Here is a 26,833-nt window from a genome sequence, read left to right as displayed (position 1 = left end):
TTATATTGAGCGCATGCCATCCTGTGATGTGACAGATCCAATGGCTGCCTGAACCCTTCTCTCCTGTACTGTAAGTCCTACAGATACAACCGGCCCTTTGAGGGTGACCAAACTGCTGATGCGGCCCCCGATGAATTTGAGTTAGACACCCCTGGACTACAGGGTACCAATATAGATAGAAGGCTACTGCTCTTAATTCAGGCACTGCATGCAAACACGGGTGGGTGGGGGCGATAAAATAAAAACACATTCTCACCTCCTAGGCTATTAAACCGCGGATGACATGGGGTCTCAGCACCCCCTGTACCTGATGTAGGGACTTGCCTTATACAGGGTCTAGGGGTCTTAGTGGACCACAAGCTGAACATGAGCCCACAGTGTGATACAGCAGCAAAAAAAAGCGAACGTTATTCTAGGCTGCATCAACAGAAGTCTAGTGTCCAGATCAAGGGAAGGAATAGTCCCTTCTGGACACCACAGTTCTGGGCACCACAATTTAAGAAGGCTGTTGACAAGCTGGAAGGGTTGTTTGCAGAGGAGGGCAACCAAGACGATCAAGGAAACCAAGAACGGTTTGTGCTTGCTATGTTTAGCCTGGAAAAGATGAGACTTAGAGGAGATAGGATTGTTGTTGTTGTTTAGTCATTTAGTCGTGTCCGACTCTTCGTGACCCCCTGGACCAGAGCACGCCAGGCACTCCTGTCTTCCACTGCCTCCCGCAGTTTGGTCAGACTCATGTTTGTAGCTTCAAGAACACTATCCAACCACTGTCCTCCGTCGTCCCCTTCTCCTTGTGCCCTCCATCTTTCCCAGCATCAGGGACTTTTCCAGGGAGTCTTCTCTTCTCATGAGGTGGCCAAAGTCTTGGAGCCTCAGCTTCAGGATCTGTCCTTCCAGGGAGCACTCAGGGCTGATTTCCTTAAGAATGGATACGTTTGATCCCCTTGAGAGCCAGTGTGGTGTAGTGGTTAAGAGCGGTAGTCTCGTAATCTGGGGAACCGGGTTCGCGTCTCCGCTCCTCCACATGCAGCTGCTGGGTGACCTTGGGCTAGTCACACTTCTATGAAGTCTCTCAGCCCCACTCACCTCACAGAGTGTTTGTTGTGGGGCAGGAAGGGAAAGGAGAATGTTAGCCGCTTTGAGACTCCTGAAGGGGAGTGAAAGGCGGGATATCAAATCCAAACTCCTCCTCCTCTTCTTCTTCTTCTTCATGGATCACTGCCTTGCTTGAATAACTCAGAGAAGCTATGAGCTATGCCGTGCAGGGTCACCCAAGATGGACAGGTCATAGTGGAGAGTTTTGACCAAACGTGATCCACCTGGAGCAGGAACCGACAAGCCACTCCAGTATCCCTGCCAAGAAAACTCCATGGACAAAGACAACAGGAGATAGGATAGCCATCTTCAAATATCTCAAGAGCTGTCACGGGGAAGAGGGTGCAAGCTTGTTTTCTCCTACTCAGGACGGCAGGACTTTGACCAGGAAGCTTCAAGCGACAAGAAAGGGAGATTCTGACTCAACATCAGGAAGAGCTTTCTGACAGTCTTGTTGTCTGGGCAGCCCAGGACCTCCAGCCACACGGCCCAGGCTGGCGCCCCAAGGGAGGTCACGTCGGTGCTGCTGACGCAGCGGTTTTATTTCACCCTCGGAGGTGCACTCCATTGTCTCTCGAGTCAGACTGATGCTGACAACATCATCAACAACAACAACAGGCTTCAATTCTTCTTAATTACATTTGCAAGGTTTTATAACAAACGTAGGGATGCGGGTGGCGCTGTGAGTTAAACCACAGAGCCTAGGACTTGCCGATCAGAAGGTCAGCGGTTCGAATCCCCGCAATGACGGGGTGAGCTCCCGTTGCTCGGTCCCTGCTCCTGCCCACCTAGCAGTTCGAAAGCACATCAAAGTGCAAGTAGATAAATAGGTACCACTCTGGCGGGAAGGTAAATGGCGTTTCCATGCGCTGCTCTGGTTCGCCAGAAGCAGCTTAGTCCTGCTGGCCACATGACCCAGAAGCTGTACGCCGGCTCCCTCGGCCAGTAAAGTGAGATGAGCGCTGCAACCCCAGAGTCAGTTACGACTGGACCTAATGGTCGGGGTCCCTTTACCTTTACCTAATGGATGGTATGCCAACCTCCCTGGGAGCCTGTTTGCCTGCAGAGGGTGGTACAAAGGCTCTAAATACAATCAGTAATAAACATCATTATAATATATTACCATCCTGAGGCCTGTGGGTATAGGACGGTATACAAATTTAATAAATATCAGCAACATCAACAACAACAGAGCAAATCCAGATTACAGTTAAGTTACAATGAAATCAGTATCACAATACAGCGCTATTAGCCAGACAAGAAAGAGGGAAACTGAATAGAGGAAACCACTGACCTTAAGGAAGGAACAAAAGTAATACCATCAGCCAATATCAGTCATCCCTAAATCACCACGAGTTTCTGGTGGAATAACGTTGCTTTCCTTCGTTAGAAGGGAATCCGATAAAGGAACGCTGCTTTTCTCCAAATTCCCCTGACAAATTTCAGCTTCTCCTAACGCTTCAACTTTTAGGCCTCCAGGAAAGAGGTGGACCGGATTTTTCGACATCAATAAACTCAATGCCTTGCAATACTTTGCTCGTGTTGATATAATGATGATGATGATGATGATGATGATGATAATAATAATAATTTATTTATACCCACCCATCTGGCTGGGCTTCCCCAGCCACTCTGGAGGCTCCCAACAAAATATTAAAATACAGTAATCCATCAAACATTAATAGCTTCCCATCTGGTGGGAGGGAGTTCCACAGAGCGGGTGCCACTACCTAGAAGGCCCTCTGCCTGGTTCCCTGTAACTTGGCTTCTCGCAGTGAGGGATCTGCCAGAACGCCCTTGGCTCTGGACCTCAGTATCTGGGCAGAACAATGTGGGTGGAGACGCTCCTTCAGGTATACTGAACCAAGGCCATTTAGGGGTTTAAAGGTCAGCAACAACACTTTGAATTGTGCCCAGAAATGTACTGGGAGCGAGTGTAGGTCTTTCAAGACCAGTGTTATGTGGTCTCGGCGGCCGCTCCCAGTCACCAGTCTAACTGCCGATATAGCAGCATTTGGCAGCAGGACTGACTTCTTCGAATGAAAATACGTCATTGTTTTCTTTTGCTTTCACGCTAATTATTTATTTTGCATTTATCCTCTATTTTGGTCCTGCAAATCGCTCTGAGATCTTTGAACGAAGGGCAGTATATGAATATAATAATAATAATAATAATAATAATAATAATAATAATATAAAGAAATGAGAAAAAGAAAGATTTTGGGTATAGCCCATCTCTGAAAGGGATTTTTACCAGTTTCAAAACACACACAAAACACCTAAGTGCATCATAAGGCCCTGCTAAATCAGGCCCAAGGCCCAACACACACTCAATCACCTCCAAACTTGCCGCAGTCAAATCACACAGCAGGTGGTCGTTGCACATCTGCCTTCGCCATAAACCCTTTCCCTGAACTTGTCCAGAACAAAAGCAAGGAAGCAGAGGTTGTTCTTTTCCCTGGGAGGTGCGCGGGAGAAGAAACCCACGCACCGCGAACGCTGACCTAATCCCAACGGAGAAAACAGACCTGACGCTCAAAGGAGCAGGTGGGTGCCGGGGCTTACCTGAGGAAAGTCGCCGTTCTTCAAGAAATCGGCGAGGCCTGGAGTTGCATAGTTGGCGTCAGAGAAGGGCTGCCCGCCGGAGTAGAAATCAAAATATTGCCTGGAAGGGAAAGAGGAGGGAACGGTGAATTTGCAGAAGGGCGTGATAAGAACTGCCTCACTGGGTGAGGCTCATCTAACCCATAGCTGTCGTGTCCCTTATTTGAAGGGACAGTCCCTTATTCCAGCGCCATGTCCCGCTGCTGTCCCTTATTGATGGATGTCCCTTAAATGTCCCTTAAATGATGTTCCTTAAATTTCAAAGGAAGCAGCTCCTCTCCCTCCCTCCCTCCCTGTCAGCCAGGGAGGAGGGAGGCTCCAACTGTGTTGCTTGGCTGCGTTGCTCACCCAATAAGGAGTCTAAGAACGACTGGGGGGTGGAGCTTGCATGCCTTGTGTGTGGCTAGTTAATGCAAGCTGAGGGGGTTTTTGAATGCTGGACGCCATTTTGTTGCACGTGCTGCTGCAAACTTTGCAGTGCAAAGCCAGGCCGGGGAGCCATCTTAAGTTGAGGCTGCATAGGCCTTGTGGTGCATGTGATTCAGATTCTATTCGGTTGAACCTCTGTTTACAAAGTTGGTTGGACAGTGTTCTCGAAGCTACCAGCATGAGTTTGACCAGACTGCAGGAGGACAGGAAGACTGGAGTGCCTGGAACAGGTGAGGCTGCAGGTCCCTTATTTTGGCTGCTGGTCCCTTATTTTCAAATCTGTAAGTTGACAGCTATGCTAACCCGGTACCGTTTCCCCTGAAACCGACCAGCTAGATGGCTCTTTAATTGGTTCATTAGCGGCATATTTTGCCTACAAGGGGCATCAGGCACGGGGCTTCTCCCCGCTCCTCGACTCTTTCAATTTTCACAACAGCCCTGTGAGGTAGGGTTGAGCTGAGAGAAGAGCAGCTCCCCGTCCCTGCAGGCCACCCACTGAATTTCATGGCTGAGCAGGGATCTGAACCCAAGTCTGCCGAGTGCTAGGGACGCGGGTGGCACTGTGGGTTAAACCACAGAGCCTAAGACTTGCTGATCAGAAGGTCGGCAGTTCAAATCCCCGGACGGGGTGAGCTCCCATTGCTCAGTCCCTGCTCCTGCCAACCTAGCAGTTCAAAAGCACATCAAAGTGCAAGTAGATAAATAGGTACCACTCTGGCGGGAAGGTAAATGGCGTTTCCGTGGGCTGCTCTGGTTCGCCAGAAGCAGCTTAGTCATGCTGGCCACATGGCCCGGAAGCTGTACGCCGGCTCCCTCGGCCAATAAAGCAAGATGAGCGCCACAACCCCAGAGTCGGCCACGACTGGACCTAATGGTCAGGGGTCCCTTTACCCTTTACTGCCGAGTGCTAGCTGGATGCCCAAACCCATCGGCTCCTAAAGAAGGCGATGGGGCAGCGGGCGCGGGGGGTGTGTGTGCTTGTGGCGTAAATGGCTACCCGATTTTGACAAGCTGGTACCACTGGAGCAAACCGATCGATTCTGTTGATCAGTTAAATGAGCTTTGATTGCACGTTGAATAAACGTGCGGTTAATTGTTACACCTTGGGATTTTATTGCACTCTTGGCTTCCATAGTGGGTCATCATGGAAACTGCTATTCTGAATACTGCTTCTTTGTAAACTGGGGGGGGGGGGGAGCGAGGATGTGTTTATAAATATATAAGATAAAAAAGAAATAAAATTAAACCTAGATACAGCAACAGTGTTTTGTGTTGTGTAGGCTCCTAGGATGGAAGCCTGCTCCCTAAAATATCACTGGTTTGCTCATTTCTATATATAGTGTGCCTACATTCTGCTATTTGTAATTATTAGCAGTTTGCATCATATATTTACACCTCTTATTATTTCATGTTATAGCAAGTTTCTAGAGACTAGATTATGAGTCTTTGTAAATTGTGTTTCCAAATGAACTTTTCTTATTGCCAAATGCCAATGTGTTTGCATTATTAAGTTTGTTACGAATAAAAAATCATTTTAAGTTAGAGCTGAATAATTATTTCACTATCAATATACTTCTTCTTAATTGTACTAAACTATTAATAAACTTTTTCTTAATTGTATTTCAGTTCAACAATTACTTTGATAAAATACATACAGTGGTACCTCGGGTTAAGTACTTAATTCGTTCTGGAGGTCCGTTCTTAACCTGAAACTGTTCTTAACCTGAAGCACCACTTTAGCTAATGGGGCCTCCTGCTGCTGCTGTGCTGCCGGAGCACGATTTCTGTTCTCATCCTGAAGCAAAGTTCTTAACCTGAGGTACTATTTCTGGCTTAGCGGAGTCTGTAACCTGAAGCATATGTAACCCGAGGTACCACTGTATTTTGTGATGTGCAAATGGCTTGAGATACCTGTTAGGTCCATAAATGACCATATAGCATATATTCAACACACAAAAAACCAGCGACAATTTGTTGTTGGCAAAGGACGGCTGGACATACAAAGGGCCCCATTACCTTCAGTAGCTTAGGGCTTCATCAAACCTAAATCCAGCCCCGTGCAGGTGGCTGCAAAAACCAGCTCTCTGACTGCTGGAAATGGCAGGTCAAAAAAAATCATGATAAGTCACAGCAGCCTCCCTTCTCTGCTGCCCTTGCTACTCTGCGTACATCATTGGTTTCGGTTTTACTAGTGCAAAGTCCTCATTGCCACCCCGAGGGAAGAACCCTCCTCCCCAACCTCTTTCTCCCTCTGCCCCATTGCTTCACCATCTTTCCAGTAAGAAGCAGCTGCAGATTTGAAAAGCAATTGGCTCAGCTGAAGCCGGAGAGATAGAGAAATTATTATTTTAAGTTCTCAAGAAACGGCAGAGAATACCCCTATGGGGATCCCCGGCCGATTGACAGCTGCTTGGCCGGCACACTGTCTGGCAGCCCCCAGCTTCCACCCGCTGATGACACCTCCAGATTAGGAGAAAAGGGAGGCCGATACAGGAAAGCCCCGTCCCTTCCGAAGACACGCTGCCAGCCAGAGCGGGCGGCGCTAGCCAAGGCGGGAGGCTAATCTGGCAGGCTTGCGGCGCTCGGAAGGATCGTATAGAACTGTACAGCTGGGAAAGGGACTGTGAGATTTGAACTACTCCAACCCCTTGCAACAAAACAGTCTTTTGCCCAGAGGTGGGAGTCGAACCCACAACCTGGAGACTTAAAGAGTCTCGCGCTCCGCCGGCTGAGCTATTTCAGCTTCGAGAATGTAAGGGGAGCCGTGCCGTATCAGGCCAATGGCCCATCTAGTCCAGGATCCTGGGTGTTCATCAGTATGGAGATGACACCCAGCTCTACCTCTCCTTTAAATCAGAACCAGTGAAGGCGGTGAAGGTCCTGTGTGAGTGCCTGGAGGCGGCTGGAGGATGGATGGCGGCTAACAGATTAAGGTTAAATCCTGACAAGACAGAAGTAGTGGCGCCCACCCTGTGGAATACCCTCCCTTCAGATGTGAAGGAAATAAGCAACTATCCTATCTTTAAAAGACATCTGAAGGCAGCCCTGTTCAGGGACGTTTTTAATATTTAACGGTTACTGTTTTTAACACTTGATTGGGAGCCGCCCAGAGTGGCGGGGTAAAAATAAATCATCATCATCATCATCATCATCTCACGGTGACCACCCAGAATTCAGGAATCGAGTCCTCTCCCCTCCTGAAGTTTTCAGCAACTGGTACTAGGCGCTACATGAAAAAGGACTTTCTTTAATCTGCCCTGTTTATTTCGTCCAGATATGGTTGTTTCTGAAAACTCAACGAACACCCTTTTTCTAGTTTTTAAGAAACAGGGGGTTGGGGAGTCGTCCACCCACATGCAGATTCGAGCAAAGCTGGGTGAGAACGGCCGCAGGAAGAGAAGAAGGGGAGGGCTGCAATCGATCACGTCTGCGATTCAATATGCAGTGGGGGGGGGGAGAAGAACTTCTGTTAACACCTCCCAGGAGGTTTCAGAAAGTAGAATTTACAGGAATACTCTCGAAAGGAGAAAGAAAGAAAAAGCACAACGATTTCCAAGCAGGGGCGTAATCCGCAGTGGAATTGGCCGCGCAACCGCGCACCGGGAGGCTTGCTGTCAAAAAAGGGGTGCCAGCTTGGGCACCTCTTCTTCTTCTTCGCCCCTCCTCACCCCGGTGCCCTGGCATCGCTGCCCCAGACAAGGGGAGCTCTTTCCAAAACACTGGAGTAAATTGAAGCCCGAGCCATTGTCCCACCGCCAGGGTTTTGGGGATGAGTTATGCCCTGGTGCATAGGTTGTCAAAGGTATGAGCTGCAAACCTAGGTGCTTGGGCAATTCGCAGGAAATTGGGAAAAGATTCTGGATGGATCCCCAATACTTTTAACTATACATTGGGGGGGGGCGGTTCTTGCAATGGCTGGCCTTGTGCGGCTAACCGTTCCTCTTTCGACTTCCTCGCTGCTCACTTTTGTGTGTGTGTTTTTAAATAATCCCCCCAAAAAACTTGTTCTATTTTGTGCCAGTGACAATAGTTTTTATATTAAAGAGAAAAGGAGAGATACAGGTGGTTGTTGCTGTTGTTTCCCCTAAAAATAAGACTACAGTCGTACCTCGGATCCCGAACGCCTTGGCATTCAGATGTTTTGGTTCCCGAACGCCGCAAACCCGGAAGTGAGTGTTCCGGTTTGCAAGAGTTCTTTGGAACCCGAATGTCGGAGTCGACTTCCGGAGCTTCCGGTTGGCTGCAGGACCTTCCTGCAGCCAGTTGGAAGCTGCACCTTGGTTTCTGAACGTTTTGGAAGTTGAACGGACTTCCAGAACACATTCTGTTCAACTTCTGAGGCAAAGTAAAGGTAATAAAGGGACCCCTGACCATTAGGTCCAGTCTGAGGGAGAGAGCTGTAGGGCAGTGGAAACAGCTCTTTGGGAAAGTGGTGAGCTCGTTGGGCGTTTTAAAGAAGACCATCATTCTGCCACAGATCGTTTAGCCGTGGTTCCTGCATTGCAGGGGGCTGGACTAGATGGTTTTTGGCGGTCCCTTCCGACTCAACAGTTCCATGCTTCTATGTTTTTAAGAGTTGGGAGTTTGCAAAACCTGGTGTGGGGATTCCAGACACCGGCACAGCATGTACTGAATTACTTAATTTGTTCCGGAGGTCCGTACTTAACCTGAAACTGTTCTTAACGTGAGGTACCACTTTAGCTAATGGGGCCTCCTGCGGCCGCCGCGCCGCCGGAGCACAATTTCTGTTCTCATCCTAAAGCAAAGTTCTTAACCTGAAGCACTATATTTGGGTTAGCGGAGCATGTAACCTGAAGCATCTGTAACCTGAAGCGTATGTAACCCGAGGTACCACTGTACATACATACATACATGCCCCTGCCCATCCGACTGGGTTTCCCCAGCCACTCTGGGCAGTTCCCAACAGAATATTAAGAACACGATAAAACATCAAACATTAAAAACTTCCCTAGACAGGGCTGCCTTCTAATGTCTCCGGAAAGTCAGGTAGTTGTTCATTTCCTTGACCTCTGATGGGAGGGCGTTCCACAGGGAGGCCCCACCACCGAGAAGGCCCTCTGCCTGGTTCCCTGTAACCTCACTTCCCGCAGGGAGGGAGCCGCCAGAAGGCCCGTGGAGCTGGAACTCAGTGTCCGGGCTGGACGATGCGGGTGGAGGTGCTCCTTCAGGTATACTGGGCCGAGCACCAACACTTTGAATTGTGCTCAGAAACGTCCTGGGAGCCAATGTAGGTCTTTGAGGACTGGTGTTATACGGTCTCAGTGGCCACTCCCAGTCCCCAGTCTAGCTGTCACATTCTGGATTAGTTGCAGTTTCCGGGTCACCTTCAAAGGTAGCCCCACAGAGAGCGCATTGCAGTAGTCCAAGTTGGAGATAACCAGAGCATGCACTCTGGCGAGACAGTCCGCGGGCAGGTAAATGGGTTCTAGGTCCCCGCAGGGTCCTCCTAATGTCTGCTTTGACTACATCAGGGAGGGGAATGTCTGAGGCCCCTGAGATCCGCTGCCCAAGTAGACTATAGTGAGTTAAAATGGGAAAGTGTAGCCTGATGCGAATAAGGAGGCTTCCACGGAATGTGGTGAACCAGGCAGCAATGCTGGTGCCGCAGAATAGGGGGATAGCAGGGAAATGATATACACCCAAATGATATACACTGGCTCAGCCCGCCCCGAGCCAGCGCTTCATGAACTCCATTAAGCAAGGTCGAGAATTTAAAAGGGAAGCAGCCAGCAGCTCGCAAATACCAAGGCAGGCAGGTGGAGGTCAGACAGGGTCGCTCACCCCTGCTCCATAAAAACGTACTCTCTGCCTGGCAAGGCAATATAATCTGCATATGATGGCAGAAACGTATCGGTGAGGGGGAAATGCACACACACACACACACACACAAGATCACGGAACAGTAAGGCTGGAAGGGGTCCCCTAAAGGTCATCCAGCCGAACCCCCATGCGAAGCAGGAACCACAGCAAAAAAACCTCAGGCAGCTGGCGCCCCCAAGCTCTTTCTACAAACATGCCACCTTCCCAGGAGGTCTGTTCCATCATCAAACGGCTCTCGCCACCAAGAATTTTGTCCTGAGTCAATTACCGTATTTTTTGCTCTATAAGACTCCCTTTTTCCCTCCTAAAAATTAAGGGGAAATGTGTGTGCGTGTCTTAGGGATTGAATGCAGGCTGCGCAGCTATCCCAGAAGCCAGGAGAGCAAGAGGGATCACTGCTTTCGCTGCGCAGTGATCCCTCTTGCTGTTCTGGCTTCTGGGATTCAGAATATTTTTTTTCTTGTTTTCCTCCTCCAAAAACTAGGTGCGTCTTGTGGTCTGGTGCGTCTTATAGAGCGAAAAATGCAGTAATCGGGGTCCCTTCCAATGCTACGGCTCTGATTCTGTTTTGCTAAACCATTTGTGTTCCTTTTCCTTTTAAAACAGTTTGTCAAGGACAAATGAAGGAACTGCTGTCCCTTTTCTACTTTCTATAGCAGGAAACAAATTCAGTTTAAAAGAGCTGATGTCTACGCACATCACATGGCCGAACTCTTTTATTTCGTGCACCGAAGCTTCGCCAATAAAATCGTGATACCCAGTACCTCTCCCGCAGCATAGCACTTACTGGTTGTCGCTCAGGAAAGATGGCGCCGAGTATGAAGCCGATGAATAGGGCGCTTGAGTCCACCAACTGGAAGCAGAATTCTGAAACTACAAAAGAGGCAGATTCAGTAACGGGTTGCTCATAACGAGGACGACTCAAACACACAACACGTAACTTAGCAGCAGTTACTGAGGGCTGTACCCACGTCAGAGATGTTGAAATGGATGGGCATGACTAACCATGCGATAGTCACCTCCAGGCTTGACTACTGTAATTCGCTCTACGCGGGGCTACCCTTGAAGCTGTCCCAGAAACTCCAGCGGGTGCAGAATGCTGCAGCAAGGCTCCTCACGGGGTCTCTGCCATGGGAGCATATTCACCCAGTGCTTTTCCAGCTGCACTGGCTCCCGGTGGAGTACAGGGTCAGATTTAAGGTGCTGGTTTTGACTTTTAAAGCCCTTCACGGCCTAGGACCCTTGTATCTACGGGACCGCCTCTCTCGGTATGCCCCACGGAGGACCTTAAGGTCCATATATAGCAACACCCTAGAGGTCCCAGGCCCTAAGGAAGTTAGATTAGCTTCAACCAGAGCCAGGGCCTTTTTAGCACTGGCCCCGACTTGGTGGAATGCTCTGCCTCATGAGACCAGGGCCCTGTGGGATCTCATCTCTTTCCGCAGAGCCTGTAAGACAGAGTTGTTCCGCCTGGCGTTTGGCTCAGAATCAGTTTCATTCTCTCCCCCTCTTTCTTTTTCCTTTTTCCTCTCCTTCTATGAAGAGATTACTCCCTAATTGTTTTAATGTTGTATCTTAATCTTTTAAATTGTATTTTAATCAACTTGTTTTTATTATTGGTTGTTAGCTGCCCTGAGCGAGTTCAGGGAACCTGATAAGAGGCATGGAGGGTTGTGTTTGGACCCAGGCCTGAGGTCTCCAACCCTGAGAACTCATCCCACTACCAATAAATAAATACAGTTGTACCTCGGACGGAATCCGTTCCAGAAGTCTGCTCGACTTCCAAAACGTTAGGAAACCAAATCGCAGCTTCCGATTAGCTGCAGGGAGGTCCTGCAGCCAATCGGAAGCCCCGCCGGGCATTCGGGTCCCAAAGGAAGGTTCACAAACCGGATCAGTCACTTCCGGGTTTGCGGGGTTCAGGAGCCAAAACGTCCAAGTTCCAAGGCGTTCGGGATCCAAGGTACGAATGTGGATTGAAATCCGGATGTGGCGGGAGAGAGTCCTCGTGGCTCACGAGGAGACCCTTTCCTAAACGGCCTCAGCCCAGTATACCTGAAGGAGCATCTCCACCCCCATCGTCCAGCCCAGACACTGAGGTCCAGCGCCGAGGGCCTTCTGGCTGTTCCCTCATTGCGAGAAGTGAGGTTACATTGAACCAGACAGAGGGCCTTCTTAGTGGTGGCGCCAGCCCTGTGGAACGCCCTCCCATCAGATGTCAAGGAAATAAACAACTACCTGACTTTTAGAAAACATCTGCAGGCAGTCCTGTTTAGGGAAGTTTTTAATGTTTGAGGTTTTATTGTGTTTTTAATATTCTGTTGGGAGCCACCCAGAGTGGATAGTGAAACCCAACCAGATGGGCAGGGTATAAATAATAAATTATTAGTATTATCAGTATTACTCACCTCTAGGGTGGGCATGCTTAGTTGGGCTGGAAGGGTAGGCACCCCGCAAAACATGTTGACCGGCTGCTGGTGTGTGCAAGGCGGGTGGAAGCTTTTCCCGCCATCCATGGTGAGGGCCGAAGAGGGCATCAGGCTTCTTGCCGCCTCATGGAGGAAGCTGTTGATGAAACGAGCGGTCCCGATTGCTGCGCAGTGGATGCGGAAAGGAGAGTGAGAGGCTTCACCGGCACCCTCCTCGCTGCAACATGCCCTAAAGGAGCGAAGGAAGGAGGAAGAAAGGCAGGCGTTAAAGACGCTTTATTGTCCTGTAACATGAGTCCTCTCATGTGGGATGGGAGCTCCGTCTTGCAAACTGTCTGATCTTACGTTCTACAATTTCATTCTCTCTCTCTCTATATATATATATTAAAAAAATTATTGGTTTTTAACATACAAAATTAGTGATGTATGCAAGTGAGAGCTGGACCACAAAGAAGGCTGATGGCCAAAGAATGGATGCTTTTGAATTCTGGTGCTGGAGGAGACTCTTGAGAGTCCCATGGACTGCAAGAAGATCAAACCTCTCCATTCGGAAGGAAATCAGCCCTGAGTGCTCATGGGAAAGACAGATCCTGAAGCTGAGGCTCCAAGACTTTGGCCACCTCATGAGAAGAGAAGACTCCCTGGGAAAGACCCTGATGTTGGGAAAGATGGAGGGCACAAGGAGAAGGGGACGACAGAGGACGAGATGGTGGGACAGTGTTCTCAAAGCTACCAGCATGAATTTGACCAAACTGCGGGAGGCAGTGGAAGACAGGAGGGCCTGGCGTTCTCTGGTCCAGGGGGTCACAAACAGTCGGACACGACTAAACGACTAAACAACAACAACATACAAAATTATAAAACATACCACACAAAATTATCACAAATACAATCTTACTGGACTTCCATCAGCACCTCTGATAATCTTCCGTCTTACATCACTTCTTATGCATTTCCTAACTTAATACTGTCTTTATGTCTCTTAACCTATCTTCTCTCTATTTCCATTTTAACAATATTTCCATTAATACTTCTCACAGAACTTCTTGCAAACCTACAAACGTCGTCTGAGCATCACAAATACTTTTCAAGTAGTCAGTAAATTTACTCCAGTCTTTGGTAAACTTCTGGTCCCGCCGGTTTCGGATCCTTCCTGTTAGTTTGTCTCGTTCTATAATTTCATTCAGCCAGTATGGGTGGAGAAAGCTGATTTGATGTGTATTGGGGTTGAGACACCTTGCAGGTTCTCCCAACCCTGGGCTGCGTGTTAGAATCGTGGGGTGGGAAGGGACCTCCAAGGGTCATCCAGTCTGACCCCCTGCATTGCAGGAATCTCAGCCACAGCTTCCGTGGCAAATGGGCATCCAACCTCTGCTTAAAAACACCCAAGGAAGGAGAGTCCCCCACCTCCCGAGGGAGACCGTAGTGGCACTCCAGCAGAGAGACCTTCCCGCAGTTCACAATGACTCCAATTTTGCGGAGAACCCACAACCACAGTGGCTGCCCTCAACCTCCATCGCCGGAGGCTGAATGCTGGGGATCCCAAGTCAGGAGAGCACTGCTGCGACGGCGGTGAGGTCCCCCTCCTGCCCGTTTCCCCCCAAAGTTTGGCTGCTGCGCGAACACGTCACAGGCCTCTGGTCGGAGCTAGGGTCTCTCTGAGGAGATTTCACCCCTCCCATATCCAAGAATCTGCTGATGTTCTCTGCTGATTCTCGAGAGAGGAGGGGGCGGTTTCTGCTCTCTACTTATTCCGCTCCAGCCTCACATCAAAGAGAGAGAGAGAGACTGAGTATTAGAGAGAGATCGTGTGTACAGATAAAGTTGCTGCTAAGAGCAGCTGCAGACACTCAGTGCAGTTCAGCATTTTCGTTTAGACCTCATTTAGCTCTGGACATAGTTGTGTATTATAGTTGTAGATAGAATAAAAGAAGATATTCTACAGAGCTGCTCTCCGAGTCGTTTATGCTCTGCCGTACTCTGCTATACTCTGCTGTGTGACGACTGTCTTCTTGTGGAAGTGAATCCGGTGCTCACAACTCTATGCTGTGAGTCCACAGCACTTAGACCTGTTCCTGTGCAGAAGGTGGTCTCTGGAAGTGCTACCCAGCTCGCCTAGCCCAGTCGGGGATGAAGTGTGTGAGTCCAGTTGGTGGCACTGGCTCAAGGGCGATGCTGACACTCTCCTGATGTTCAGAGAAGGGTCTTGCACCACAGGGCCTGGGAACAACTCCGCGTGATGCGCCAGAGCTCTGAGGCAAGAGTCTGTGGCCTGGGGAACAGCCGGTTTCGCAGATCAGCTGCTGCCACCACCTCTGCCTTGAGGTCTAAGATGCCTGGAATTCTTTGGAAAGCGACAAAACTACGTCGTCGGGACTGATTTCGCAAGCCGGCTTTCCCCTTCTGTCTGCGACAAACGGAAAGAGAAACCAGCTGCACGAGGGCAGCCAAAGGTACCCAAATTTTGCAGGAACTCACAACTTCCATTCCAGACGAACGGCTCACCTTTAAAAAGGCCAAGCTAGTGATGTATAGAAGTGAAAGCTGGACCATAAAGAAAGCTGATCGCCGAAGAATGGATGCTTTTGAATTATGATGCTGGAGGAGACTCTGGAGAGTCCCATGGACTGCAAGAAGATCAAACCTCTCCATTCGGAAGGAAATCAGCCCTGAGTGCTCCCTGGAAGGACAGATCCTGAAGTTGAGGCTCCAAGACTTTGGCCACCTCATGAGAAGAGAAGACTTTTGAATTATGGTGCTGGAGGAGACTCTTGAGAGTCCTATGGACTGCAAGAAGATCAAACCTCTCCATTCTGAAGGAAATCAGCCCTGAGTGCTCACTGAAGGACAGATCCTGAAGCTGAGGCTCCAAGACTTTGGCCTCCTCATGAGAAGAGAAGACTCCCTGGAAAAGACCCTGATGTCGGGAAAGATGGAGGGCACAAGGAGAAGGGGACGACAGAGGACGAGATGGTGGGACAGTGTTCTTGAAGCTACCAGCATGAGTTTGACGAAACTGCAGGAGGCAGTGGAAGACAGGAGGGCCTGGCGTGCTCTGGTCCAGGGGGTCACGAAGAGACGGACACGACTAAACAACAAAAAGAATTGAGACCGAGCCCAGCACCCTGTCGTCACAGTGGACAACAAAATACCGCTGGCAGTGTTTCTCAGACTTGGGTCCCCAGCTGTTGCTGGACTACAGTGTTCGAAATCCCCTAGGCGCGTTTTGCAAGTGGCGCAGATCCAATTGCGACCCCGTGGAGATCTCTGGACGCCAGGCTGGCTACTGACATCTCCATCTGGCTGGCCCCTCCAGCTTTCTGAAGTAGGGCAGCAGAAGAGTTTGTTCCTTGCATTAATCTCCCACCTTTTTCTCCATGGTTCACCCCCCCCCCAGGTTAATCCCTAAAACAACCCTCTGAGGTAGGTCAGGAGGCTGCGACTGTTTCCAAGGTCACCCTTGTGAGCTTCCTGACGGAGTGGGGATTTCAACCATCATCTCCTAGGTCCTAGTTTGACCCTCTAACCACTACACCCCACTGCCTTCCTAGAGTCCTTCTGCCATGCGGCAGATCTATGAACTAAGTAGGTAAATACTGTATTTTTCGCTCTATAACACGCACCCGACCATAACACGCACGTAGTTTTTAGAGGAGGAAAATCCGTAGGCATGCCACCCGTAGGCATTTCCTCCATAACACGCACAGACATTTCCCCTTACTTTCTAGGAGGAAAAAAGTGAGTGTTATGGTGCAAAAAATACGGTAAATAGGGAAGAAAGAAAAATGTCGCTTAGAGAAGGATCTGAAATACTTAATTGAAGCCTGAATTTGTTCATTCTGGATTGTTTTATTTGGCGTCTTAATGTGTTGTCAACTGCTTTCTTTAAACTATAAAGCGGTATAGAAATGAATAGTAATAAGAAATATCATTGTAAAAAAGAAACGGCGCCTGGACTTTCCATTGTGGCGAATGCAACCTAGGTTTTAAGGTGCCATTTGATGATTAGTTTATATATCTGAGTTTCTAATACTGAAAAAATGAGGTGTCAAAGACAGAGAGAGGGAGTTAACGTCACAAACTTTTGCCCCTTCCCCACTAAGTGGTTTCATCCCCATGGCATGCGGCCCCCGACAGATCACTGCTAACGGATTCTGGCCCTGATTTTCTACAGGTCCACTCCTCTCACCTGTGTAGGAAAGTAATTACCGTATTTTTCGCTCTATAAGACTCCCTTTTTCCCTCCTAAAAAGCAAGGGGAAATGTGTGTGTGTGTTATGGGGCGAATGCAGGCTGCGCAGCTATCCCAGAAGCCAGAACAGCAAGAGGGATTGCTGCTTTCACTGCGCAGAGATCCCTCTTGCTGTTCTGGCTTCTGAGATTCAGAATATTTTTGTTCTTGTTTTCCTCCTCCAAAAACTAGGTGCATCTTGTGGTCTGGTGCGTCTTATAGAGCGAAAAATACGGTATTTCCGTTGTGCCTTGGTTCATGCACTGAAGAAGGCCGTCTGGAAGCCACCGTCCTGTCCCCCGTCCCCCCGCTCACTGCTGTGAACAACATGCACCTCCAGTTTAGCACTGTGCCCTTTGCCAACATTCAGCATTTCCCGCTTCGAGGTGCCCAGACTTTGCCAACGCTCAGCCTTTCCCGCTTCGAGGTACCCTGCTAGCAAAACCTAGGAAGTTTGCAGAAGCCGCAGCCATAGTATCGCAGAACATCATGGCGGAAGGGGCACCGAGGGTCATCCAGTCCAACCCTCTGCAATGAAGGAACCTTCTGCCTAACACGGGGCTCAAACCCTCGACCCCGAGAGTGAGTGTCTCACGCTCTACTGGACTGGAATTGGAGCTGGGAAAGCAGGAGAGAGAGAGGAGGAAGACACCGAATAATTTAAGGTTTGGGAAGCTTTAAATCTCTCGCTTGGCTTTCTTCCTAAGTGAGCGACACATGGCTTGTCCTTTACGAGCAAAGCCATCTCCTTTTTTACGACGCCGTTAAAAGAACGCAGCTAAAAGATAGTAGCTGTTTAAAAGGTGTCAGTCTGTGCTCTTGAAAGACGTCCAGCCGTTCCCAGCTGCAGGGGCCGCCGATGTCCTTTCTCATTACAGTGGTACCTCGGGTTACATACGCTTCAGGTTACATACGCTTTAGGTTACAGACTCCGCTAACCCAGAAATAGTGCTCCAGGTTAAGAACTTTGCTTCAGGGTGAGAAGAAAAATCGTACTCCGGCGGCGCGGCAGAAGTAGGAGGCCCCATTACCTAAAGTGGTGCTTCAGGTTAAGAACAGTTTCAGGACGGACCTCTGGAATGAATTAAGTACTTAACCCGAGGTACCACTGTACTTTGGAACCACAGAACCTGTAGCGCTGGAAAGGGCCCCGAGGGTCCTCTATTCTGACCCCCTGCGATGCAGGAATCTTTCGCCCGGCGTGGGACTCGAACCCACAACCCGGAGACCAAGAGCCTTGTGCTCTGCAGACTGAGCAATATGGACACTTTATAAGAACTGGAAGGGTCCAAACTAATTGGAAAAGCTTGCAAATAACAGGCAGGCTTAGGATTTAAATACGTAATGTGATGAATTAATATGTTTAATGCTGAATTGCAAAGAAAGGAAGATGTCAAGTGATTAAGTTAATTTTTAAAGAATACAGGTTTTGGAAAACCGTTAAAATGATATACACTGAAATTCAAACAGGGGGATACAAGGAAGTCATGTAAGAATGTTATTAAGTTTGGTTTAAATACGGTTGAGATTTATGTTTGTTTTAAAAAAAATCTGGAAAATTGATTTTAAAAAATTGGAAAAAAAGAAGAACCGAAAGGGTCCATATGCTATTCTCCATGTTCCCTTCGGCGGCAGCAAGGAAAGAGGCCCTGGAGGAGGGCGGCAGAAAGTTCGTCCCCCCTTTAAAAATAAAAACAAGAGGGGTGCATGATCTAATTCAGGTTTTATTTAGTGTAAGCATGTCGTTTATTCTCTCTCTCTCTCTGCGTAAATACTGTTATTATTATTATTTATTAAATTTGTATTATTATTAATTAATTTTTTTAATCGTGTTTTTAAGTTGCATTCATTCAACTTGTTTTTATTATTGGTTGTTAGCCGCCCTGGCTGGGGAGGGCGGGGTATAAATAAACATCATCATCATCGATTGTCGCCTCCTCTAACTGGCAACTGCTCTCCCAGAATCGTGGGGTCTTTCCCGTCAACCGCTCTGCAGTCCCCTTAAAAAAAAAATCTGGAGATGCCATGGTGTAGAAGGTAGAATGGAGGTAGAATTCAGCATCATTGGACGGGCGGGGGGAGAAATCCAAGCATTTTTTAAAAATGTTCAAGTTTCTAGCCCTCAAGCTGCTGGGACGATATACCCGTGGCGTGGAATGTCACAAAAGAGGAGGCCAGTTCTTTTTTCTCTTTTTCTATTTTGAAAACGGCGTTCCAGGTTCCCGGGAGCAGAGCAGATTACGAATAGATTATGCAAAACCACCGTATGGAGGCAACCGTTCTGCATAATTCATGCAGGACGAAGAAGCGGAAAAAGAAATATCTCTCTGAACAGACAGGGGTTCGAGAAAGGTGAACTCGGACTTACGGTAGATTCCCCCCCTCTCAAAGGCAGCCAGACGGTGGTGCCTTTGATAGGATCACAGAACTGTCAAGCTGGGAGGGACCCCCAGAGGTCATCCAGCCCAACCCCCTTGCAATAATAATAATTTTTATTTATACCCCGCCCTCCCCAGCCAAGGCTGGGCTCAGGGCAGCTAACAAGCAGTAATAAAAACAAGTTGAATGAATACAACTTAAAAACAAGATTAAAATACAACATTAAAATATTAAAATGCAGCCTCATCACAGGATGAGAAAGGAAAAAGGAAGAGGGGGAGGGAATCAAATTGGCTCCAAGCCAAAGGCCAGGCGGAACAACTCTGTCTTACAGGCCCTGCGGAAAGAAATCAGATCCTGCAGGGCCCTGGTCTCATGAGACAGAGCGTTCCACCAGGCCGGGGCCAGTGTTGAAAAGGCCCTGCCTCTGGTTGAGGCTAATCTAACTTCCTTAGGGCCCGGGACCACTAGGGTATTACTATTTATGGACCTTGAGGCTCTCCGTGGGGCATACCGGGAGAGGCGGTCCCGTAGGTACAAGGTCCTAGGAACTTCAACTAAAGAATCCAAGACAGGTGGCCCATCTCTTTATCTCTTCTTCTTTTATGCCCCAACCTTCCTCCACAAGGGGTGTCGCACACAGTCCTACCCCTGCTTGCCTCCTCACAACAACCCTGAGAGGTAGGACAGAGAGGAGGGGTGGGATGACATTCTCAGGCTGAGGGCCACATTCTGCACCAGGCGGGCCACATAACAGTGGCTGGCAGGGCCAGAGGGGAAAGTGGGTAGGTGCAATGAAGGCAGATCTCACTCTTGTACAGTAGGCTTGTTTCTAAACACACAAACTTCTCTATCCTCCATCCAAGCCAGGGGTAGGCAACCTAAGGCTCGTGGGCCGGATGAGGCCAAATCACCTTCTCAATCCAGCCCGTGGACGGTCCGGGAATCAGCGTGTTTTTACATGAGTAGAATGTGTCCTTTTATTTAAAATGCATCTCTGGGTTATTTGTGGGGCATAGGAATTGGTTCTTTTTTTTCCTTCCAAAATATAGTCCGGCCCCCCACAAGGTCTGAGGGACAGTGGGCCGGTCCCCTGCTGAAAAAGTTTGCTGACCCCTGATCCAAGCCAACAAAGAGTTCGAAAACACGTTCCAGCCAGGCCAAACCACCAAAGGAGAATCCACTGGCTTCCTAGAGTCCTTCTGCTCTATAAATGCAGGAACCAGACTTACTGCTCCATTGTAAAAAGGTAAAGGGTATAGAACCCCTGGATGGTTAAGTCCAGTCAAAGGCGATTATGGGGTTGCGGCACTCATCTCGCTTTCAGGCCAAGGGAGCCGGCGTTTGTCCGCAGACAGCTTCCCGGGTCATGTGACCAGCAGGACTAAACCGCTTCTGGTGCAACGGGACACTGTGACGGAAACCAGAGCGCACGGAAACGCCGTTTGCCTTCCCGCCACAGCGGTACCTATTTATCTATTTGCACTGGTGTGCTTTCAAACTGCTAGGTTGGCAGGAGCTGGGACAGAGTAACGGGAGCTCGCCCCGTCGCGGGGATTCAAACTGCCAACCTTCCAATCGGCAAGCCCAAGAGGCTCAGGGGTTTAGACCACAGTGCCACCCATATCCATTGAGGCCAATACTGTCAACACGGCTGGCAGGGGCTCTCCTCTCTTGCAGACCGGGAGTTTCTCCCAGCCCTGCCAGGAGAGGCCAAGGATTGAAGTTGGGGCCTTCTGCACGCATAGCAGATGTTCTGCCACAGAACCGTGCCGATCCAATTGAGCTTCCATGTTCCATGGCAGCGTACCTGAAGGGACAGGTGCAAAAGGCGAATGGGGTAGGCCTGTGACTTTTTGTATTTGTGAATTTCTCAGCAGCTAGAGATGGTCAGAAAAGTGGAACGAGGCAGATTCTTGGTGCTTGCCATTCTTTATTTCTACATCTGCAATGGAGTCTTTTTGTCTTTTTTTAGCCACTACTTCTACTTTTTAATACGGGTTTGCTCCTCCTTCCCCCTCCCCCCTCCTTTCCCCAACTTTGCAAGAGCTTTTGATAGGAAATGTGCAGCCGGCGATTCCCGTAAGAGCAGCTTAAGCCGGGCTTCCTTTACTTACGTTTTACGAAGGGTAACTTATTATGAGTATAAAATCAATAGCGCAGAGGGAGAGAGAGAGAAAAGAAAAAGAGACCTCCCTGTTATTATCTGCTTTGCCACCCGCTCCTGGAACACTTAAGATTTCCAATTTAGGGTGAAGCTTCCTTCAACAGAGAACACTCGCTCCGGTTGAGAAAGAGAAAGTTTGCCTGGTTATACCGGAGCCGAGCGGAGGAGAGAAATTCCAGAACAGCAGCCAGGGGTGTGCGGGCGGCAAATAAAAATTCCGTTTCAAGTTTCTAGCCCTCAAGCTGGAAAGGGAACTGAGAAAGTATATTATCAGCAACAGCCGGGGGAAATGTCAGAATCTCGTGGTAGACCAAGTTTCTGAAGCTGAGGCGAGTGGGATTTTGCTTTGACCTGCACAGCTTAAGCAAGCCGAGCAAATTCACGCCATTTATTCTACCTTTGCCAAAGACAACAGGAGACATTAGCGAGCTTGCTCCTGTGTGCAGCGTGTCAGCATTAGGGGCAGAGGGGAAAGAGAATAAAAAGAAAAGAACCCATTGTCTTTATCCCCTAGGCCTGATCGCTTGGAAAAAAGGTCTTGCTCGCCATGGGAGCTTCCAGGAGTCCACAGCACAGAACCATCACTTCGTTCTACGTTCCAAATGCAGTTTGAATAATTCTCTCCCCCACAAATTTGCCCAATTCTCTTTTAAAGCCATTCAGGTTGGCAGCTGTCCTTGCCTCCTGCGGAGGGAGTTCCACAGTTTAACTCTGCACTGCGTGAAAAAGGACATTTACCTGTCCCAATAAATCGGATGCCCTTTATAATTTTATAAACGTCTTCCTTGCCCTACAAAGCCCCAAACGCTGCAACCTCGGTTGCCCTTTTCAGAACCTTTTCCGACTCTGCAATATCCCTTTTGAGGAGAGGCAACCAGAACGGCCCGTAACATTCCAAACACGGTTGCGCCACAAGCTTGTACAGTGGTGCCCCGCAAGACGAATGCCTCGCAAGACGGAAAACTCGCTAGACGAAAGAGTTTTCCGTTTTGGAGGTGCTTCGCAAAACGAATTTCCTATGGGCTTGCTTCACAAGACGAAAATGTATTGCGAGTTCTTGCGGGGGTTTTTTCCTTCCCCCCCCCCTTTTTCTAAGCCGCTTATCCGATAAGCCGCTAAAAGCCGCTAATAGCGCTAAGCCGCTAAGCCGTCAATGGGCTTGCTTCGCAAGACGAAAAAACCGCTAGACGAAGAGACTCGCGGAACGGATTCTTTTCGTCTTGCGAGGCACCACTGTATAAAGGCATTAATGACATCAGCGCTTTTACTTTCAGTTCCTTTCCTAATGATCCCTAGCGTGGAATTTGCCTTTTCCCCTCGCAGCTGCCACACACTGGGTGGAAATCTTCATCAATCCAAGGCTCCTGGGTCAGCGACAAATAGTACAGACACACAGACACACACATACATACTTGCCCCAACATCACTCTGAACCGTGTAGGCCAGTGGCTTTCAACCGTTGTGCCGTGGCACCTTGGGGTGCCTAGAATGATGGTCAGGGGTGCCGTGGGCAACACTGGCCTCTGTCCCTCTTTCCTTCACTCCTCCTCTGATAATAATAATAATAATAATAATTTATTATTTATACCCCGCCCATCTGGCTGGGCCTCCCCAGCCACTCTGGGCGGCTTCCAAAAGAATATTAAAATACTATGATACATCAAACATTAAATGCATCCCTAAACAGGGCTGCCTTCAGATGTCTTCTAAAAGTCTGGTAGTTGTTGCTCTCTTTGACATCTGGTGGGAGGGCATTCAACAGGGAGGGCGCCACTACCGAGAAGGCCCTCTGCCTGGTTCCCTGTAACTTGGCTTCTCGCAGTGAGGGAACCGCCAGAAGGCCCTCGGTGCTGGACCTCAGTGTCCGGGTAGAACGATGGGGGTGGAGACGCTCCTTCAGGTATACTGGACCGAGGCCGTTTAGGGCTTTAAAGGTCAGCACCAACACTTTGAATTGTGCTCGGAAACGTACTGGGAGCCAATGTAGGTCTTTCAAGACCGGTGTTATATGGTCTCGGCGGCCGCTCCCTGTCACCAGTCTGGCTGCTGCGTTCTGGATTAGTTGTAGTTTCCGGGTCAACTTCAAAGGTAGCCCCACGTAGAGTGCATTGCAGTAGTCCTCTCGCATCTCTGCCTCCCAAAGGTTTGCATGGCTGGTTGTTGCAGCAGCCCTGGCTGCAAGCTCCCCAGGCGAATGGTGCCTCTGGGGCCGGCCAGGGGGTGCTGGGTGCCAGGGGCTGAGGCAGCCTCGGAGTAAGCAAGCAAGTGGGCGAGGGAGCCCAGTCCGCCAGCCCTTGCTGTTGGGAATGGGCAGACAAGTGGGAGGCCGGGCAGCCAGGCAGGCACCATGCTGGCGTTTCTTGTGTTTGCTGTGTGCAAGGCCTGCCTGGGAGCTGAGTGCCCAGTGCCGAGTTGGAGCCTTTCTGCCATGCAGGCCCGGCAGCACCCGCTGCTGCCCCCCAAGGTAAGGTGCTGGCCTCACATTCACCTCTGGCCAGTCTCCATTGGTCCATTGGTCAAAGGCCTGGAAACGATGCCTTATGAGGAACAGCTAAGGGAGCTGGGCATGTTTAGCCTGGAGAAGAGGAGGTTAAGGGGTGATATGATAGCCATGTTCAAATATATAAAAGGATGTCACATAGAGGAGGGAGAAAGGTTGTTTTCTGCTGCTCCAGAGAAGCGGACACGGAGCAATGGATCCAAACTACAAGAAAGAAGATTCCACCTCAACATTAGGAAGAACTTCCTGACAGTAAGAGCTGTTTGACAGTGGAATTTGCTGCCAAGGAGTGTGGTGGAGTCTCCTTCTTTGGAGGTCTTTAAGCAGAGGCTTGACAACCATATGTCAGGAGTGCTCTGATGGTGTTTCCTGCTTGGCAGGGGGTTGGACTTGATGGCCCTTGTGGTCTCTTCAAACTCTATGATTCTATGATTCCATTGGGCCACTACGGCTGGGGGAAATCCTCTTCCCAGGCCCCTGCGGGGCAGTGCGAGAAGGCACCTCTCTTTGGGCGAAGCTCAGAGATCGGGGCAGCAGCAGCAGCTGCCCTGAGGACTCCCAAGGAGAGGGGAGAGGAGAGGAGGCCGAGGGAACACTCCACAAGGGAGGGTGTTCGGAAAAGGGTGAGGGGCTGGCAGCTCTGCAGGGAAGGGGGGACATAACTGGGCTCCTGAGCCCCAGAGGGGTGTCGCAGGAAAAGAACGCATTTGGTCAAGGGAGCCGTGGACTCAAAAAGCTTGAAAACTCTGGCCATTTTGCTCAGTTCTCTGCAATCTGGAGCTCTCTGCAATCTCTTTTTGCTTCAGACGCCCCGAACGATTGCAGGGATGCTTCCTGGACGCCCGAAATGTTTCTCCGGCCGTGCGAACGGAGCGGTCAGCCTCCCGAGCAGCAAGACTCTTGCTCAGCCAGCGTTCCCTAACCGGCACACCGAAATATGATCCCTCTGGGGCAATATTCGATTGCCCGGTGTGCGTTTAGAGGGGTGCCCAGCAGCTTCCAAAGAGGCAGCGTTTAATTATCCCAGCTGATAAGCTCTCAGCCGGCTCTGATAGATGGGACCACGGGCAGAGCGACGGTAAAAAGAAAACATGCTGCGAACCCGAAGGGTCAGGGTGGGGAGTAGTGATTTATACGTTCTGAAAATGCACGTGGTACAGCTCTTCCCCCAAGGGCCGTGCCGTTTCAGAGAACGCGGTTGGCGGGAAACTGGAGTTTTAGTGCTTTGCCAGCAGTACGCAGCGCAGGGAATACTTGCCTCACCTGTGGGAAGATCACAGAGTTGCAGAGTTGGAAGGGACCCCCAGAGGTCATCCAGCCCAACCCCCTTCCAATGCAGGAACCTCAACTAAAGCACCCAAGACAGGTGGGCTCATCTCTTTATCTGTTCTTCTTTTATACCCCAACCTTCCTCCAAGGTGTGTCGCCTACCCTGTGAGGTAGGCCAGGGAATACAGCAGGGTTGGGGGACTTTTTCTCAGGCTGAGGGCTGAATTCCCAACCGGGGGGGGGGGGCACATACCAGTGGCTGGCAGGGCCAGAGGGGAAAGTGGGTAGGTGCAATGAAGGCAGATCTCACTCTTGTACAGTAGGCTTGTTTCTAAACACACAACCTTCTCTATTCTCCATCCAAGTCAACAAAGAGGGTCATTTACAGTGGTACCTCGGGTTACATACGCTTCAGGTTACAGACTCCGCTAACCCAGAAATAGTGCTGCTTCAGGTTAAGAACTTTGATTCAGGATGAGGACAGAAATTGTGCTCCGGCGGCGCGGGGGCAGCAGGGGGCCCCATTAGCTAAAGTGGTGCTTCAGGTTAAGAACGGTTTCAGGTTAAGTACAGACCTCCGGAACGAATTAAGTACTTAACCCGACGTACCACTGTAGTCTAAAACCCACCCCCCACCATGTAGGAATCCCAACTGAACATATTCTAGCTTCCGTCTGGGAGAGGCTGGTTAGGCCCACCCAGGGGACATGGGAAGAAGGGGGGAACGTTCACACATGCACTTCTATGTAGAAGGGGCCGTGGCTCGGTTACAGAGCACTGCTTCGTACACAGAAAGCCCCAGGTTCAAAACCCCTGGTAACTCCATTTCTGGCTCAATATAAGGCATCTTTCTATGTACCTATTTAAAGCATTGCTTTATTTTATAATGAGGACTAGCGTCTTGCTTTGTTTTTAGGGAAAGGAGCGTTGCTCAGCGCCGGAACATCTGCTTTGCATGCAGAAGGCCACAGGGTTCAATCCGCGATAGGTCAATTCCAGGTAAGGCTGCGAAACGCACCCCACACCCACAAGCCTGGAAGCTGCTGCTGCCAGTCGGTGCAGACAATATCAAGCTATATGGACCATTGATCTGACCCGGGAGAAGGCAGCTTCTTGTCTCCACTGAAGTAAGTCTGGCAGACCTAAATCGTTTTACTTCTGGTGCAACCTGAAGTTTCAGGGTGGGCTGCATCAACTAAAAATACACTTTTAAGAAAGGGGGGGGGGGGACAATCAATAAACCATGAAACAGACACAATAAAAGCAGAATACGTTGCAGCTAAGAATTGCATCTGCAGGGAGGGCGACTAAGAATTCATAGGTCAGGATATAAGGATAAACGTTAAGAAGAACTTTGAGGCGGCAACAGCTGCTCGGCGGCAGAACGGATGCCCTCGAAAGGTTGCAATCAGATGTTTGATGGCCGTCTGTCCTTTTGCTGGGATCCCTGCATTGCAGGAGGTTGGACTGCATGACCCTCAGGGGTCTCCTTCCAATGCCAAGATCCCGTGATTCTATGAGGAGGGTGCCCCCTTTTCTAAATCCCATACAAAGGAGCAACCTCAATTGGCTACATGGCTTTTACCCGTCGCCCACTGGTGCCCAAGCCTACAAGCGTTGCCAACAATGTCCTCATCTGCTACAAGCTCACACCGGTCGCTCCTTTTGCTGAGAAAGCAGCTTGAGAAAAAGGTCTCCGTGCCTCCTTCTCCCTGGCCCTGTCGGTAGAGGAACCTAGGAGACTCGCTCACCAACACAATACTCTTCAATATACAAACTCGGCCCTCCAGATGTTTTGAGACTACAGTTCCCATCATCCCTGACCACTGGTCCTGTTAGCTAGGGATGATGGGAGTTGTAGCCCCAAAACATCTGGAGGGCCAAGTTTG

The 26,833-nt window shown here is 49.6% G+C and overlaps 1 protein-coding gene across 3 annotated transcripts in view; it reads right to left on the bottom strand.

The window, feature by feature from the left end:
- The window catches only part of SBNO2 (strawberry notch homolog 2), a 114,641-nt gene that overhangs the window by 69,648 nt on the left and 18,160 nt on the right, over positions 1–26,833 (bottom strand). For all 3 annotated transcript variants that reach the window (XM_083720184.1, XM_083720183.1, XM_083720182.1), the window contains 3 exons: positions 12,378–12,627; positions 10,757–10,842; positions 3,661–3,760 (listed from right to left, as the gene is read on the bottom strand). In XM_083720184.1, the coding sequence (XP_083576310.1) occupies positions 3,661–3,760; positions 10,757–10,842; positions 12,378–12,506 (315 nt within the window). In that variant the 5' untranslated portion in view covers positions 12,507–12,627. The remainder of the gene's footprint in view (positions 1–3,660; positions 3,761–10,756; positions 10,843–12,377; positions 12,628–26,833) is intronic.

This window comes from Podarcis gaigeae (genome assembly GCF_964106915.1).
Source record: "Podarcis gaigeae genome assembly, chromosome: 18".
Lineage (NCBI taxonomy): Eukaryota > Metazoa > Chordata > Lepidosauria > Squamata > Lacertidae > Podarcis > Podarcis gaigeae.
This window is presented reverse-complemented; position numbering and strand designations above follow the sequence as displayed.